Source organism: Callorhinchus milii, unplaced genomic scaffold, assembly GCF_018977255.1.
Source record: "Callorhinchus milii isolate IMCB2004 unplaced genomic scaffold, IMCB_Cmil_1.0 Scaffold1, whole genome shotgun sequence".
Lineage (NCBI taxonomy): Eukaryota > Metazoa > Chordata > Chondrichthyes > Chimaeriformes > Callorhinchidae > Callorhinchus > Callorhinchus milii.
The window spans coordinates 12,585,299-12,604,258 of record NW_024704742.1 but is presented as its reverse complement, the minus strand read 5'-3'; the positions used below and the strand labels follow the sequence as shown (position 1 = coordinate 12,604,258).

The window sequence follows — 18,960 nt, the reverse complement described above, 5'->3', positions numbered from 1 at the left end:
GGGGTGACGAGTTATCAGAGTTTGACTGTATATGAAAGATGTTTACTCTCTACTCTTCCACACGCCATCACCCTAAGAGGGATTCCCTGCTGGCTCAACCCATCCCTGACCTCTCTAAGATGTCTGCATCGATAATCGGTTGTGGCTCACACAATCTCTGCCCTGTCAGCCCAGGAGGGTGGAGCAGGTGAATGCCGAAATTTAAAATAGGAAGTACTAACTTTGCTACACCCTGAATATCCACCCTGCCATTCAGTTTATCAGTACAAACATAAACATAGCAGCACAATGTGGATGGAAGGAAAGAAAGCTTCTTACTTCCTTACACTCGCCACCTGTAAAATTGACAAATATTACTTTTCTGCTTTTATTATTATTGATTTCTACATCATTTCTATTGCTGTTATATGTACTGTTTTGATAACTCTTGTGTCATCTCAAATCAGTAATGCCACTCTGACTGTTTGTAGGGTTATCCTTATAAAGTCGTCAATCCATCTTTGTCTCGTGCCAATATTCTGCTCAAAGTTACTGCTGCTGTGATGCCAATAATTTGCTTGCTGCGTATCCCTATAATTGTGAACAATTTATTCACAAACTCTATCCCTTGTTTGAGGTGGGTAAATTCTGTGTTTATAAGATGAGGTATGTTAGCGCTGGCAATCCAGTGTTAGTATCAGGAATTCTCAGATCATGTGTACTCCAATTCAGAGTAAGGCTTTCTCTGTTCTACGTCAATACTATCAACCTCCTCAGCAGATTACTCTTACTGCACTAGTACGACATTCCCCACATTAGCTGTGCTGTAGTCCTTCTGAGTGAGATTGTCCAACTTAGGGGAATGTTGTGCTAGGAATTGGGCTGAGACCTTGCAAACTATTTAATATATAGGACCCATACAAGCAAAAGACTAAGGAAAATGTCACCATCTGTCTGGTGATGTGTCTGAAATGGTTTGAGACACAGGTCTCAGAACAGAAAGACCAGTCCCCAATCAATATTTTGAAAGAAACTGTGTGGATCGTTACTCAGGCTGTTGTGCCTTTCATTGATAATCCTCACCTCATCCAGCTCATACCTTTATAAGTCCAACTTAACTAATATATGTAATTTTCAGGGTTTAAACATTCTCATACGTTCTCTTGCTTTAACCACACTGTGGAGTTATACAAAGCAGTAGGCTGATTTAATTTGGTGCAATGTTACACAGGAATTAAAACAACACTTGCATCTATACTGCCCTTCATGGAGGAGAGCACCCTTCACGCAGGATAGGTCTCAGAGCGCTGAAAATAAGATAAATATCGGAATCAGTAAGTGCATGACATTTATGTATAATCTTGGTAATATCAGGTCATTTTTGTACATGGATTACTGTCACGTTTAGATGAAAAATATTCTGGTTGCTTTGTACTCATTTCAATAAAACATTACCCTGACTCTGCCTTCTTCGTTATATTTCTGACTGAAAAGGTCACAGCACGTCCTCCTAGAATCCTTGCAGCACACACAGTTAAAGGACACTGGACTCTGCAGCAGTCCAGTAAAAGCTGCTGCGATATCAGATACGAGATCACATTTAGTCTACACAAGCATTTCTTGTTACAGCGCCTTGGGACATCCTCCTAACGTGAAAGGCGCTTTACAAATGTAATTTTGTTGTTGTTACGTATATTATAAATATTAATTTTCAGGTTAAAAAGCAAAGTTTTCTTGACACCAGGTTTTCTCTATGTATACTATGTGTGTGCTTCAAAAAGATGGTTCTAACCTGGTTCCCTGTCTAACCACAAGGAATACTGTGAAACTGAAGGCAGACCCATCAAATTTGACAAGAAACCGGAATCGACTTTAAACACTCCTATTATTAATCCTAACTATCCCCTTACAAATATTTCCTTTATTAAAACAATGTATGCAGCTTCCTTTCAATCAATAATTTCATTTTTCTTTTGTTAACTCCAATATGAACAACGTTGACAACATACATATATATTTATGTACTTTGATTAAAGTGCCATAATATGTGAAACTTCTCAAAGCCCTTCATGCAAGGAGTTACTTTGAGATGTAGTGACTACCACGAAGGCCCACATCTGAATGATGGCAACATGCCACACACTGCAATAATAATAAGAATCTGCTTCTTGGCCAATTTCACCAGGAAACCAAGAGAACTTTTAATAGTGTTAAGACAAAATAGTGTCATAGGATCTTTAACATGCACCAAAAACATATTATCAAACATATATTTTATTTTGGGAAAGGGTATATTTCTTCCTTAAATTAAATTGAACAACTGTATTAACTAATGTCCTTTACCTCCAGTCAAACCTTGGAATCAGACTGTTTGATTGACCGATGGTCTTTTCTAAATGCATGACTATGTCTTTGTTCTGTCGACTCCTTGCAAGTTTCAGAGGTATGTTGCCATTTATATCTTCAGTTTCTAATGCTATCCCATCCTGGAAGATGAAAGAAGTAGAATTTACAATTCTTGCAGCAATAAGAACATAAGAATTTGCTAGGCGAAAGAAGGCCAAGGTCCATCCAGTTTACCTTCTACCAACCTGGCAGTCGCATATCATGTCCTAAACTATATATTGTATCCCGAGATATTATTTCCTAACAGAAATCTATCTAATTTGTTCCATTGCCCAGTGGAAGCTTTTGATGCAGTTATAATTCTTTCATTTGATATAGAGCCTTATCACGTCATTGAGATGTCTCAAAATGTTTCATAGGATATACTGTAAAGTGGATTGACTGTGTATTGTGTGAACGAAATGCAGCAGCCAGTGGCACACAGCAATGTCCTACAGACAGCCATGGAGAGAATGACCAATTTTATTTGGGGATTGTTGGCCAGGACACCGGGAGAAGCTCCCTTCTCTTTTTGAATATTGCCATGGGATCTTTATCATCCACCTGAACAACCATGCTGCTGACATCAGAGGACGAAGAGGTTAAGCTGGGAATGAGAAAGAGTGAATGGAAATGAAAAGACCATATTTCTGGTGTGGCCTGTGAACTTTGTACTGTGGTGAACATCTTGGGGGGTACCAGTTACAGGTAAAGTTACAAGAGTAAGTAATCTAGGATGTCTTTTGGGATTGCTACACTTTTTAGTAAATGTAATAAGAAAAACCTGTCATGTTGATGTGTCTCAAAGTGTTTCATAAATAAATAATGCTGAGTATAATGACTCTTTTGTACACAGATGTGGTAGCAGTTTGTGGCTATACAATTCCAAGAGGTGCATAAACAAAATGGAGGGTTTTGACCAGAATGGTGTTGTGGAATAATTAAAACAACAGGGCGATTGGGACCTTGGTTGAACATCTCATATGAAAAATGGCATCTCTTGACAGTGCAGTGCTCTCTATGCACTGGAATGTCAGCCTAAACTGTGAGCTCAAACTGTTGACATGAATCTTCAACCCACGAGCTTCTCACCCAGAGGCTGGAACTGCTACCAACTAAACCAGGCTGACACATTGGCAGGTCATACCTACAATGCAGTGACAAGTTGTGCCAGCCAGAAAGATAGATGGCAATGATAGATTCAATAAATCTACAAGAGGGAGGTAAATGCACCAATATACTTGATCCCCACACTGGCGACAGGAGTTACTTCAGGCATCAGCATTAACTGATTTATTTTTCTGCTTCCAGGTGTACTGACTGCCATGCACCTCTCTGGCTGAGCCAGCCTGCCATAAAATGTATGTATAAAATAGCAATGCTGACTTGCTTCAGAGAATAGGATAACATAAAATCGTAACTTGGTGAAGCAAACTCACAAATGTGCAGTAGTTTTTACATGTCCAACAGTGTTTCGGTTTCTTCTACAAAGAGCAGTGATCTTGGGGGACAAAATACCAGTTCTATTTGAACCAAATTAGGAGTCCCCATCAAAATAAACATGTCACAGGTTCAAGCAAAGTGCTCCTGGAACTCTGAGCAACACATACCTCATCACATCTCTCTTTACATGGGAAAGTATTAGGGAAACACCTTGAGATTCTTATCCTACGTGTAAAGGTGGTTCAGTTCAGTGTGATCCTGTTATACAGTGTACTGTGGGAATAATATTAATAATGATAATAATAATCCTTGCATTTGATATAGCATCTTATCACGTTATTCAGACGTCTCAAAGTGCTTCACAGAATATACTGTAAAGTGGATTGACTATATATTTTGTGGGCGAAATACGGCAATCAATTGCGCACAGCAGTGTCCCACAAACCCCTTCGTGGATTGAGTGACTATTTTTTTTTGGAGGGATTATTACTGCCCGGAGAACGATCCACCAATTGACAGATGGGTTTCTACTCACTGCTAGGTAAACAGAGGTGTGTGGAGTAAGGAAACTTGCCTAAGGAAATATTGTGGACTAAAAGTGTGCAGACGTTTATACTGGGGAAGCTTCTCGTGCTGACTGGCTGGCTTTCTGTGCAAAATGCAAAGGCAACCCAGCAACATTGGAAATACTCAGGAGAAGTCTCTGCTGGCCAGTGGCTTATTTCACATGTGCACAGCAGGGCTCATCAGCAACATTAGTGGCAAGATGACAACCAGTAAATGCTGATCATTGGCCACAACAACAACTTGCATTTATATAAATGCCCTTCACGGAGGGTAGTATCTCAGAGCCACACGAAAACACAGCCATAGCATAGGGGCTCAATAGACTCCAACCGTCAACTATATATATTGCAAGTTGTTTTTCTTGAAAAGAAGCAGATTGGACAGAATTTGTTTATCAATGGTACATTTGCAATGGAACTCAAGCATGGTGTGAAAGTCAGAAATGCTCTGCTTATTGTTCAAAATGCAGTGTCAATTCACTTTACAATATACCCTGTGAAGGGCTTTGAGACACCTCAATGATGTGATAAATGCTATATCAAATACTATATTATTATTTCAAGAACAGCTCCTACCAGCACGTGCCATGTTAGCTGGAGGTGTTGCAGAAAGATTCTCTGACAGGAAATGCTGAGAAAATGTTATGTGAACAGGGTCAATGGGAGAAAATCTGGAGCTCAATCCTTAAATATGTGCCTGGAATGTTTTGGTACATATCAAATGCCAGAATGAATACCAGCAGGAATATATTAGAATAATTACTCAGGCAGAATTTAAATTTGTGCTGTTTGAATCTTTGAAGATGATAGTCAGAAAAGGAAAGAGGAAATCCAAAAGGAGAAAATATCTTCCAATTCTGTGTCTTTTTAATCAGATGATGGCAATGCTCTTACGCATTTCATGTTGGTACTTACCATCTACCTCGTGAGGGCTCATACCTACGCTTGCCAGATGTCAAGCCAACCTGGCTCATCGGCAGGACCTAGAAGGTCAGATCAGTCACTGGGAAGAGGGAATCATCCCACTCAGTTAACCTTGCAAGCCAAAGCCCTAATGGGAAGAGTGATCCTACCTGGCAAGAAGTAGGAAAGCTTGCTGGACAGCAATATCAATGGTAGGCTATGCGGTTTTAGCTGGTCAGTTTCTAGCAGTACCCAACACACACTCTGGGGTCTCCAAGCCTTGGCTCTTGCCAACCTGCACCTAATCCGAAATTAGGTAAGCAGGATGAGTCTCTCCAGGGAGAGAGTGCATATTCCATTCCAACAATCTATCTCTGGGATTTCCATGTGTAGGTGGGATGCATGGAATTCTCAACTTGGTTTGGATACTCCGAAGCATTTGTGATGGGTTTCCTCCTTGTGTCAGACACCCGACTGACCCCCCAAAAAAATTCACCACATTGCATTGGAACAGATTCCTGGGAATTTCTGAATGTGGTTGCCAAGGGGTTGGGAAATAGGAGATAGATGATAGAAAGTGTGGTCAAAGATATAGGTCTTGAGATGGACCTTGAACAAGTCAGAGATATCTCAATTAATGAACAGCCCCATGGGGAGCAATAGTATAAATATCCTGATTGTTAAAAAGAATTGTTTTATATTTAAATGTTTCACCTGATTAAAGTTTGCATTCATTGTTTCTACCTTACCTGGTCACACAGCACCTGGACTGTGAGGAAATCCCCACTCAGGACAGCTAAATGTAGCGGGATCTGTAAAGCAAGCACAACCATATTAGATTACTTCCATCTGTGCTTGTGTGTGAATCTTCGCGGTCTTCCTTGATTCTCTGGAACTCTATCCAAGAGCCCCTCATCCTCACTCCCGCTTCCCCCTCCCAACCTCCACCCACCCTTCCTTAATCTCACTCCCTTCCTCTAATCTCCTCCCTCTTTCAAGGCAAGTCTCAAAAGTAACTCTTTGATTGTGCTTTCAGTCATCTTTCCCCTCCTCATCCTCCACTGCCCCCACCGTAGCTTGGCTGTCCATCCAGCACCTTAAATGCACCTTTGGACATCGTAATGGCATGAACTATTTACTACACTGATTGAGTTCATTGTTCCTCATCCTCACTTTTAAGGATCTAAACCCTACCAACCCACCCACTCCCTCCACTCAGCACTGGCCTGCTTCAAGCCCCCAACCCTGCTCAACCCCCATCGGCAGTCAGCCATTCAGCTTTCTGCCACCACCCTCTGGGACTCCATCCCAGAATCCTTTCACCTTACCCCCTTGCTTGCCTCTTCTCTCCTGCAGGTCTGAACTCCTTGACCTCCTTGGGCTCTCCCTCAGACTCACTGAACCCGTGCGGAACTTAGGTGTCAGGTTCGATCCCCAGCTTTCCTTTTTACCCCATATCTGTTCCCTGACCAGGAATGGCATTTTTCCACCTCCGTCACATTGCCCGCCTCCGTCTATACCTCACAACAAAAGTAGCCAAAACCCTCGTCCACACCTTTGTCACTTCCTGGCTGGACTATTCCAATGTCCTCCTTGCTGGTCTCACCAACTCCACCGTACCCAAAATTCAACTAATTCAGAACTCTGCCCCCCGATTCTTACCCGCATAAAAGTCTATGCCCCCATCACACCAGTCTTTGCCAGGCTCCACCAAATACTGAACGGATCCATTTCAAGATCCGCTGCCTCTGTTCGGCTGGCTCCGGCCTCCAGTTTGTCCCTCGTCCCTTCCGCTCCATCATCGGTGGCTGTGCTTTTAGCTACTACGCTCAAAACTCTGGAACTCTCTCCCTCAATCCCTCCGCCTTGATCCTCCCTTCCCACTTTCAAATCTTACCTAACCTTTTCGATTTTTTTATCACCTCCCCCTGCCTTCTTACTGGCTCGGTGTCAGACTCTGCCACTGTCAAGCGCTCCGGGATGCTTCCCCAGATGAAGGGCGCTATATAAATGCAAGTTGTTGTTGATATTGTTGTTGCCTCCCTCAAGGCTTGTCTCAAAATGTTTGACAATGCCTTCTGTCATCTTTTCACCGCCAAACTCCTTGGCCCCGACCCCTCTTGAATCCAACCCCTAACTTGTGGGCAAACTCTCAACTGTTCAGCACCTTGGGATTTCCTCCCAACAAGAAAGGCACTATATAAATGCAATCTGTTGTTGTAGGGTCTAGATGGCAGGTCTGAATCTCAGTTTGTGCTGTTAGTTCATCTCAGGCAGGACAGAAGATGGGGTGCCATAAGCAATCTCAATGTCCTTGGGTTAGGAAGGAAAAAAATCATCCGTTTGCCTCGTTCCATGAAGATTGCTCTAAAACACAGACCAAATGCCAGCTAAACGTTTATTGGTGCCACTAGGCACCTGAGACACATTGTAAATCAATCCCTTCAGCAACTGACGGGAATGGTAGTGGAAGTGAAACAGAAATCCCTGGAATTGCTTGGACCAACTTTGGAAGATAAACTGAAGCAGGAAAAACTAACTCCGTCACTGCAGCAAGGATACAGCAAGGACATAATATCTCCGCAGTTCTTAAATTAGCACAGCAGATGCATAGATACCCTCATGCTGCCGATTTCTAGGTCGGTCCTCTAAGTCAAGGCCCGTTTAACACTAAACAGCAAAGTGCTGTCAATTCAACTCATCAAGAAACAGCAAGAAACAGAAGATACCAACAAATTGCCAGCAGGTTTAAAGACCTTTGTGTACTGGATGTCACTTCGTTACAGAAATCCAAAACTCTGGGACACTGCTGTGCGCAATTGGGCCCACAAAATATGCAGCCAATTCACTTTACAGTATATTCTGTGAAGCGCTTCGAGATGTGATTTCAATGACATGATAAAGTCCAAGGATTATTGTTATTTATAAAGAGTAAACTGTTTATCGATCAAAATACATTAGATCTACACCCAACTGCTCATAATAATTGATAGCAAATTGTGTATGCAGGAATAATTGTTACTTACATTAGGGTAATGGCCATATTAATAGTTCCTGCATTAGATGCAGCATCTTCTCATGTCATCAAAATGTCTCACTGGGTTTACTGTGAAGTATTTGAGAAAGGCACTGGACTGTGAGTCTACCACTTCTAACTCCTGCTATTACAAAACAACTAAAGTCCTGACATGGGGATTGAACCCACAACTTTCTGACTCAGAGGAACCAGCTAGGCCAGGCTGACACCTACTCAAAACACTACAACATAATACATTCATTGCATAACAACGCCAACATGTATTTATATAATAATAATCCTTGCATTTGATATGGCACTTTATCATGGTTTTGAGACATCTCAACGTGCTTTACAAAATATACTGTAAAGTGCAATGACTGTAGAATTTGTGGGCGAAAACATAGCACCCCTCACGCAAGGTAACGTTCCAGAGCCCTTGTTAGTGGTAGAGCACAATGCCGAGTTGGGGGGAGGGAGAGGTGACCTTAGGCACGGTCGAAGAGGAAGGTCTTCAGAGAAAGAGGGCAAGGCGGAGGGACAAGACTGTCCCAGAGTTTCAGAGCATAGTGGCTGAAAGTGCAGCCGCCAATGGTGGAACGGAAGGTATGACGGACATGCAGAAGGCTGGAGCCAGTCGGGCGAAGACAGCGGGTTGTGGATTGTGGGGGGGTAAGTAGGTTGGAGAGATAGAGAGGTGCCAGGGAATAAAGGGATTTTAAATCAATCCGGTTGGTGATAGGGAGCCAGTGGAGCCTGGCTTGATTGGTGTGATTCGGATGGCGGTGTTTTGGATCAGCTGGATCTTGTAGATTGTGGAGCTGGGGAATCCGGTGAGGAAGACATTTCAAAAGTTGATTCGGGAGGTGACGAATGCATGGACAAGTGTTTTGGATGTGTCTGGGGTAAGGTACAGTTGGAGGTGGGCAATGTGGTGGAGGTGGAGGAAGGCGGTCCTGCTCAGGGATGTGGATGTGGAGAAGGAAGGACGCCTGTAGGTCGAACCTGATGCATAGATTGCTCACCGGTTCAGCAGAGGAAGAGGCTGGGGACGTTGAGGAGGTCAGAGCCCCAGGATAGAAGATGTTGACGGAAGCCAATGAATATGGCTTCTGTCTGGTCAACATTTAATTGTAGGAAGTTTTCCCTCATTCAGGCCCTGATGACTGTCAGACAAGCTGAGAGAACATCGGCAGACCTAAAGTCGCAGCTGGAAGAGAAGAAGTAGATTTGTGTGTCATCTACAAATATATTTACCCCGTGTCTGCGGATGACATCACCAAGATGGAACATACAGAGGAGGATGAAGAGGGGGCCAAGGATGGAACCCTGGGATACACCACAGGTGACTGGGTGGAGGCGGGAGGAGAAACCTTTTGAAAAGATAAAGTGAAGGTGGATTGTTAAGTAGGACTCGAACCAGGCGAGTGTGGTCCCACTAAAGTGAATGAGGGAGAAGAGGCGGTGGATTAGGATGGTGGACTGTGTCGAACACAGTGGAGTGGTCCAGGAGAACGAGGAGGCAGAGGGAGCCTTGGTCACGTAGAGAGAGGAATGTTGTTTGTGAACTTGACAACAAGGATCTACTGTAAAGTGTATAGATTGCATTTTGTAGGTAAACCCTGCAGCCAATTTGCACACACGGCCCTTGAGAATTCAACTCCAATGAGGTCTTGGGTTAGAGATATGTTGTGGTGGCTCAGTGTTATATACATGGGAAACCTGAAGGACCTTGTGGTATGTTTTCTGTTGCAAGGCTCATTTAAGCTGCCATTTAGAAAATAATAATTTCCAGCAGGTATAACAAATATTCCTCCATCCCATTCTCACCAGGTTCCACCAACTCCCAACAGATCTTCATTCTTACCTTCAAATACTTCTGTAGCCTTACCCTACCATATTTCGCCCACAAAATATACAATCAATAGTCAATTCACTTTACAGTATATTCTGTGAAGCGCTTCGCTAGATCTCAAAGACGTGATAAGGCACTATATCAAATGCAAGGATTATTATTATTATTTCTAATCTCTCCTGGCTCTTACTCCCCTGCCCACTCCCTCTACTCTGCTAACTCTGTTCTGGATCATATCTTGCGGCCCACTATTGGTGTGTGAGTCTTCAGACCATCCCCCACCCCTCCCACCACTCCCACACACCCCCAATTTTGGATGTTGCCTTGGATACTTTTTACACCATATTCTGAAAATTAAACTTCTTGTTTAAAAAAAAATCTCTAACCTGACCAAAAGCATCTGGTTGTCTGGGATCGAAGCCAGAATATATCAGCAGGCGAGTCAGTTCACAGTGTCCTAGATATAAAAGAAGATGGGAAAGTCAGGACAAGGCTAGAGTGAGGGGAATTTCAGAGAGGATGTATAAGTCCTGGAATATGGTGCTCTTTTAAACTACTAAAAATCCAAGCAGACAATTGCAATATCAGACAAGTCAGGAATAAAAACTGTTCAGTGTTTTATCAGGAGGCACGTAACAAATACATTTGTACTCTGTGCTTCAACTATTTGGCCAACAACAGTTTAGCCCTTTAGTGGTTCCATACAGAGCCCCATAGGTCTACTCGGACCCTCTGTAGTTGTCCTGTTTGCTCTCCATTCCAATGAAGCCATAAACCGGAAATACAGCTAGATTTTACAACATTTGATCCAACACTTGTACCAGGATTGGCACAGTTTCACATGCACAGTCTATAAGTCTTTAAATGCACCACATTACATTTCAGAATCAGGAGGAGATGAATAAACCTGCTACACTGCACAGATTAGACATGCTGGAGAATAACACAGTGAATTTCTTGACGCGACTCATAAACATGGAATCCGAATGAAACAAATTGGCGCACTGTGAGAAGTCAGCTCGACCCAAACCTAGGGAGAAACAGGTCCCGTTAAGAACTTGTGAGGAATGGAGTTACCTCATTACAACAACAAAAATAATTTTTATCCTCCTCATGAAACTTTGTTGTGGCCCCAATTTTGCTGTAAAGCGGTTGCATTGCAGACCCCATTCACTGAATGAACATGTATACAGTCAGCTCAATATCTTTCCTCTCGACAGATGGCTTTCACGTCAGAATGTTTGAGCTCCAGTTCAAAAGGTTACTAGTAATGTCACCCAGCAGTGCACATGTACAGTGAAACCACCTTTTGCTATTTAGCTGTATTAAGCGCTTTGAAGTGTCCTCCTGATATGAGAGGCGCTGTATGAATATTAATTGCATTGTATTTTATGGATCCAAACACTGCATTGTAACGGGACTCCACCCTGTATGAAAATGAAATTGATTCATTAAATCTGTGTGGAGTAAATGGCTCTCCTGTTCACTCGCACTATCCTCAGCCATCTCTGTTGCCCCAAATCAGCAGACATGACAGAGGGGTGGGGGGCTTTGGCTTGCAGGGTTAACAGTAGCTGATTGGGAAGAATCCCTGCCTCATCATCGGCGTCCTGGAGACCTGCGGACCCGCCTTGCTCAGGAACCGGACTACCGAGACCACCACAGAGGCTCAATTTTGACATTCCATAACCAAGCACATCACTTGGAATCAGCTCAGTTCCAATGTTTACCTCCCCCACCCCCCCAGATAGCCAGTAGTTGATCATTGAAAATAAATGAAAGCAGAAGTGATTTTTTTCTGGAAATTTGCCCGAAGAAGGTAAATTTTATTTTTATTTATATAGGTCCTGGCTCATGTCTTGAGGCAGCAGACATTGACATAAGGTGATACCTCCAGAAACAGAACAGATCAATCCAATTGCTTAATTGTTACGGCCACTTTCCACGATGTGAGAGATGCCAGATGTTTGCTTTTGACAGAGCTTTAATTAAGAAGACAAAAATTCAGGGCCAGCAAGAAAACCAGAGTTTATCATGCTAGCAAATTTAATTTAAAGTGGCATATGACCTTCCAACGTTTACAGGACTAAAATTTTGTAAAACATCTAAGGTGTTAAATATCTCCTAAAGTACAGGGATTTTGTAAGTAACCTTATGGTGAGCTATTTTACTAAGCATTTAGTGTTGCTTGAGGATCTTGTTTGACCCTCAACGATGCTTTCTACCGCACATCCGTGCTTGCTTTTTGATCTGCCCAACTCTTCCCTTCACAAGCTGCAAATCATCCAGAGAGCTGGAGCTCGTTTCCTCTCCCTTACCAAGCTCTGTGACCTTATCACTTTCACCCTAGCCCGGCTCCAATGGCTCCCCATCCCCCAGAGGATAGAGTTCAAAATCCTCCATCCTCACCTTCAAGACCCGCCACAGCCTTGCTTCTTCTTACCTCTGTCACCTACTAACGCCATATTAACATGTCCGCTCCCTCCGTTCAGCAGGCTCCACGTCCCCCGCCTGGCCCGCCCCACCAATGGCGGTCGGGCCTTCAGCCTCTCTGTCCCCACCCTTTGGAACTCTATCCCAAAGTCCCTTCACTTCACTCCCTCCCTTGCCTCCAAGGAATATCTCAAGACCCTCCTCTTCGGCCATGTCTTCGGCCACCCTCATACCCCTACACCCCCACCCCTGATTCCAACCTCCTGGAAAAACCCCTACAAATTCCAAAATACACTGTACGGAATTATGTACTTTACTGATGTTACGTTTTACACAGACAGGCTGACAGACTTTCTCTCTTCCTACCTCCCAACAATAACAGAGTTGAGAAGTTTGCATCAGATCACAGAATAAGTAACAGTAGAGGGGCTACAAGCATTTTGTTTTTTTAGACATCATTGTACTGGTGTACGTGGATGCACTAGTTTGAAGAATAATTGTTTGCTTTTTTTTGTGGGATGGGAGCAAGGAAGATTTATTTTAAGGTGGGGGAGGAATGACTGTTGACTATTTTCTTTATCAACAACAAAATTACATTTGTATAGCACCTTTCACGTCGGGAGGACGTCCCAAGGCGTTGGCTTATCAAAGACTTACTCTGTGAAGTGCTTTGAGATGTTTAAGCTGCCATTTGGAAAACAATGATTTCCAGCAGGGAGAGCAAGTATTCTCTATTTTTCCCCATTCCCGCCCGGTTCCACTAGCTCCCAACAGATCAATTGTAAGATCTTTATTCTTACCTTTAAATACTTCTATAGCCTTATCCCACCCTATTTTGCCCACAAAATATACTGTCAATTCATTTGACAGTATACTCTGTGAAGCGCTTTGAGATGTCTCGAAGACGTGATAAGCCGCTATATAAAGTGCAAGGATTATTATTATGATAAAAAGTCTGCGAAATGCAAAATGGTACGTGCAGGTGTTGGGATTGGCTGGACTGCACTACATATCTCATGAGGTTCCCCTGAAATCAACAGTGCCGCAGGGCTTCCGCCTGGAGCTTAGCATTCCGATTCTGAATAGATTCAAGGTTATCAGGTCAATGGCTGCTGTGTGCTGATACAGTTTATTTCAGGCAAGTGATGCAATCCTGAACTTCTTAAAAAATTCACGTGGTTCAAGATTGATTGTTCATTTTTCTTAATTTCAAAAAGACTTAAAACTGCTGAGGCCTTAAGCCAGAACCTTGTACTCACCATGAAATGCCGCCCAGTGCAGTGCCGAGTCTCCTTCGTGGTCACACATTTGCAGACTGGCTCCTTTCCCCATCAGGTAACAGCATAGGGTGATGTGTCCGTACTGTGCAGCGATGATCAGAGCTGTGCACCCTCTGTGATCCCTCTCGTCCAGCCAAACCCCCGCCTCCAGCAGGATGTCCATGACCCCTAAGTACCCGCTGACAGCTGCCCAGTGGATGGGTCTCTGGCCGGGTTCCGAGCGGCAGGGCAGATTGACGGGTGCCTTGCAGTCCACCAAGTAGGTGAGGAGGGTGGCGGATCCATTGAGAGCGGCCCAGTGGGCAGGAGTGCATCCCTTCTCATCATACTGCCCCAGTGCTCCCACACCTTCCAGCTTCACCAGCTCCTGAAGACTCCTTAGATCCCTGCCGGAAAAGAAGTACCAGGTATTCTGGTAACTACTGGTAAACACACACACACACAACGCTCACAGCACCTCAGAATCAAACTCAGGGAGAGACGAAAGGTTCATTCATTCTTGAAATAAAATTGGTCACTCGCTCCACGACTGTTTGTGGAACACTGCTGTGCGCAAACCGGCTGCCACGTTTCACCCACAGTCAAAGCCACTTTACAATATGTTCTTTGAAGTACTTTGAAACATTTTGACAACATGATAAGGTGCTAGATCAAATGCAATTATTATTAATAACAATAACTGAAGCACACAGGGTCTTCCCACATCCCTGCAATAAAAATCCTTCTTTATTGTACCAAAGCGCATCTCGGTAACAGAACAGCAAAGATTTCAAAAGTAGTAAACTCAATTATTTTTCTTATTTTAATTATTATTCCTAAAATGCACAGCCCTCAATTTATGCTTCTGCAACTTGACCCCCAGTCACTCACTATTGCCAGTGACACTGACCTCTGGCCATAGCGCCAAGTGGGAAGAAAGAAAGCAGAGAGAGAGAGACAAGAGAGAGAGGGGGGGGAGTGAGAGAAGTTAATGGAGAATAAGGGGGGAGTGGGGGGTATTTCTTACAACAACGGAAAGGAACGGGGAAAACAAGTCAAAGGGGTAAAAAAGGGAAAAGATGAGAGGGGCGACCGGAGATAATAAAGGGAAAGAGAAGTAATGGGAAAGAATAGTGGGAGTTAAGATGGGGAAAGAGGAGCGGTTGGGGCGGGGCGGCCACTCACTCACCCACTCACCCACTCACCCGGTGCCGGGAGTCGGGGCTGCGGTCCGGGACCGCCCGGTTTGGCGCTGCGCCGCGGTGTGTGCGAGAGAACGATCAGCCGCCGACATCGCGGAGAGGCAGCGAGTGTGTGAGCGGCCGCTGCAGTGTCAGTGTGACGGCCACTGCACTGCACTACACAGCACTGCACAGCCACTGCACTGCACTGCACAGCCACAGCCACAGCCACAGCACTGCACTGCACTGCACAGCACTGCACAGCCACTGCACAGCACTGCACAGCCACAGCCACAGCACTGCACTGCACAGCACTGCACAGCCACTGCACTGCACTGCACAGCCACAGCCACAGCACTGCACTGCACAGCACTGCACAGCCACTGCACTGCACAGCCACAGCCACTGCACTGCACAGTACTGTACAGCCACTGCACTGCACTGCCACAGCACTGCACTGCACAGCACTGCACTGCCACAGCACTGCACTGCACAGCCACAGCACTGCACAGCCACAGCCACAGCACTGCACTGCACAGCCACTGCACTGCACTGCACAGCCACAGCACTGCACAGCCACAGCACTGCACTGCACTGCACTAGCACAGTACTGCACAGCCACAGCACTGCACTGCACAGCGCTAGCACAGCACTGCACAGCCACAGCACTGCACAGCCACAGCACTGCACTGCACAGCCACAGCACTGCACAGCCACAGCACTGCACAGCACTAGCACTGCACAGCACTGCACAGCCACTGCACAGCACTGCTCAGCCACAGCACTGCACAGCCACAGCACTGCACAGCCACAGCACTGCACAGCACTGCACAGCCACAGCACTGCACTGCACAGCCACAGCACTGCACTACACAGCACTAGCACAGCACAGCACTGCACAGCCACAGCACTGCACAGCCACAGCACTGCACAGCCACTGCACTGCACAGCACAGCACTGCACAGCACTGCTCAGCCACTGCACTGCACAGCCACAGCACTGCACTGCACTGCACAGCACTAGCACAGCCACAGCACTGCACAGCAGTGCACAGCCACAGCACTGCACTGCACAGCACTGCACAGCCACAGCACTGCACTGCACTGCACTGCACTGCACAGCACTAGCACTGCACAGCCACAGCACTGCACAGCACTGCTCAGCCACAGCACCCCACTGCACAGCCACAGCCACAGCCACAGCACTGCACTGCACAGCACAGCACTGCACAGCCACTGCACAGCACTGCACAGCCACAGCCACAGCACTGCACTGCACAGCACTGCTCAGCCACAGCACTGCACAGCACAGCCACAGCACCGCACTGCACTGCACAGCACTGCACAGCCACAGCACTGCACTGCACAGCACTGCACAGCACTGCACTGCACTGCTCAGCCACAGCACTGCACTGCTCAGCCACAGCACAGCACTGCTCAGCCACAGCACTGCACAGCACTGCACAGCCACTGCACAGCACTGCACAGCCACAGCACTGCTCAGCCACAGCACTGCACTGCAACTGCACAGCCACAGCACGGCAACTGCACAGCCACAGCACGGCACTGCACAACCACAGCACGGCCACAGCACTGCACTGCACAGCCACAGCACTGCACTGCACAGCCACAGCACTGCACAGCCACAGCACTGCTCAGCCACAGCTACAGCACAGCACAACCACAGCCACAGCACTGCACAGCACTGCTCAGCCACAGCACTGCACAGCACTGCTCAGCCACAGCACAGCACTGCACAGCCACAGCTCTGCACAGCACTGCACAGCACAGCCACAGCACAGCACTGCACTGCACAGCCACAGCACTGCACAGCCACAGCACAGCCACTGCACAGCCACAGCACAGCCACAGCACTGCACAGCACAGCCACAGCACTGCACTGCACAGCCACTGCACAGCACAGCACTGCACAGCACTGCACAGCCACAGCACTGCACAGCCACTGCACAGCCACAGCACAACCACAGCACTGCACAGCCACTGCACAGCCACAGCCACTGCACAGCCACTGCACAGCCACTGCACTGCACAGCCACAGCCACAGCCACAGCACTGCACAGCCACAGCACTGCACAGCCACAGCACAGCCACAGCACTGCACAGCCACTGCACTGCACTGTACAGCCACAGCACTGCACAGCCACAGCCACAGCACAGCCACTGCACAGCACTGCCACAGCACAGCGCCTCACTGCCAGTGTCACCCTCACACACCCCAACACGCACCCCCGCAACACGCACACCTCCCCAACATGCATCCCCGCAACACGCACACCTCCCCAACACGCATCCCCGCAACACGCACACCTCCCCAACACGCATACCCGCAACATGCACACCTCCCCAACACACATACCCCCAACACGCACACCTCCCCAACACACATACCCGCAACACGCGCACCCCAAAACGCACACCCCGAACACGCACTCCCCCAAACACGCACACCCTAACACACCCACCCAACACACACACCCCCAACAAGCAGACACCCCCAACATGCACCCCCTTCAGCATGCACATCCCCAACATGCACCCCCCAACACGCATACACCCCCAACACCCGCAAACCCCCAACACACGCACCCCCCAGCACGTAGACCCCCAACATACAAACCCCCAACATGCAGCCCCCCAATAGGCACACCCCCCAACACGTACACCCCCAACACACATATCCCCCAACAAGCACACGCACCCCACAAAATGCACACACCCCCAACACGCACCCTCCCAAACACACACACACCCCAACACGCACACTCCACCAACACGCACATGCCCAACATGCACATCCCCCAATACGTACACACCCCCCAACAAACACACACCCCCCAACACACGCCCTCCCCCCAACATGCACAACACCAATATGCACACCCACCCCAACATGCACAAACCCCCAAACACGAACACCCCCCCAACACGCAGCCCCCCAACACGCAGCCCCCCAACACGCAGCCCCCCAACACGCAGCCCCCCAACACGCACAATCCGCCCAACACGCACAAACCCAACATGCACACACCCCCCGACACGGATCCCCCCAACACGCATACATCCCCCAACACGCAACCCCCAACACGCACTTCCCCAACACGCAGCAGCCCCAACACGCAGCACCCCCAACACGCACTTCCCCAACATGCACTTCCCCAACACGAACCCCCCCAACACGCACACCCCCAACACGCACACCCCATCAAAATGCACTCCCCCCAACACGCACACCCCAACACGCACACCCCCCATCACGCACACCCCCCAACACGTGCACACCCCCCAACACGCGCACATCCCCCAACACGCGCACACCCCACAATACGCGCACACACCCAACACGCGCACACCCCCCAACACACGCACACCCCCCAACATGCACCCCCCCAAAACGCACCCCCCCAAAACGCACCCCCCCAACACGTGCACACCCCCCACAATGTGCACACCACCCAACACACGCACTCCCCCCAACACGCAAAGCCCAACACGCACACACCCCCGAACACGCACACCCCCCAACACGCACACTCCCCCAACACGCACCCCAACATAACATAACATGCAGGAGTAGGCCATTCGGCCCTTCGAGCCTGCCCCGCCATTCAATCATGGTTGATCTTCTAATCTAACTCCAGCTAATAACCTGACCCTGCCTTATCCCCATATCCCTTAATTCCTTTTGCAATAAGCAATCTATCTATCTCAGTCTTGAATATGTTCAAGGACTGAGCATCAACAGCCCTTTGGGGTAGTGAGTTCCATACATTCCCCACCCTTTGAGTGAAGAAGTTCTTCCTCAACTCAGTGTGAAATGGCTGCCTCTGATTTTAAGATTGTGACCCCTGGTTTTAGTTTCTCCAACCAGGGGAAACAATCTCCCGCTATCTACTCTATCATGCCCTTTGATGATCTTATAG

At 47.0% G+C, this 18,960-nt stretch overlaps 1 protein-coding gene across 1 annotated transcript in view; it reads right to left on the bottom strand.

Annotated features, from left to right (window-relative positions):
- LOC103190062 (palmitoyltransferase ZDHHC17) overlaps positions 1-15,133 on the bottom strand; it is a 29,270-nt gene extending 14,137 nt beyond the window's left edge. Inside the window, exons 1-5 of the mRNA XM_007910690.1 lie at positions 15,045-15,133; positions 13,840-14,246; positions 10,534-10,604; positions 6,026-6,088; positions 2,323-2,465 (exon numbers count right to left, since the gene is read on the bottom strand). Coding sequence (XP_007908881.1) covers positions 2,323-2,465; positions 6,026-6,088; positions 10,534-10,604; positions 13,840-14,246; positions 15,045-15,133 — 773 coding nt within the window. The remainder of the gene's footprint in view (positions 1-2,322; positions 2,466-6,025; positions 6,089-10,533; positions 10,605-13,839; positions 14,247-15,044) is intronic.
- Positions 15,134-18,960: the final 3,827 nt, after the last annotated feature.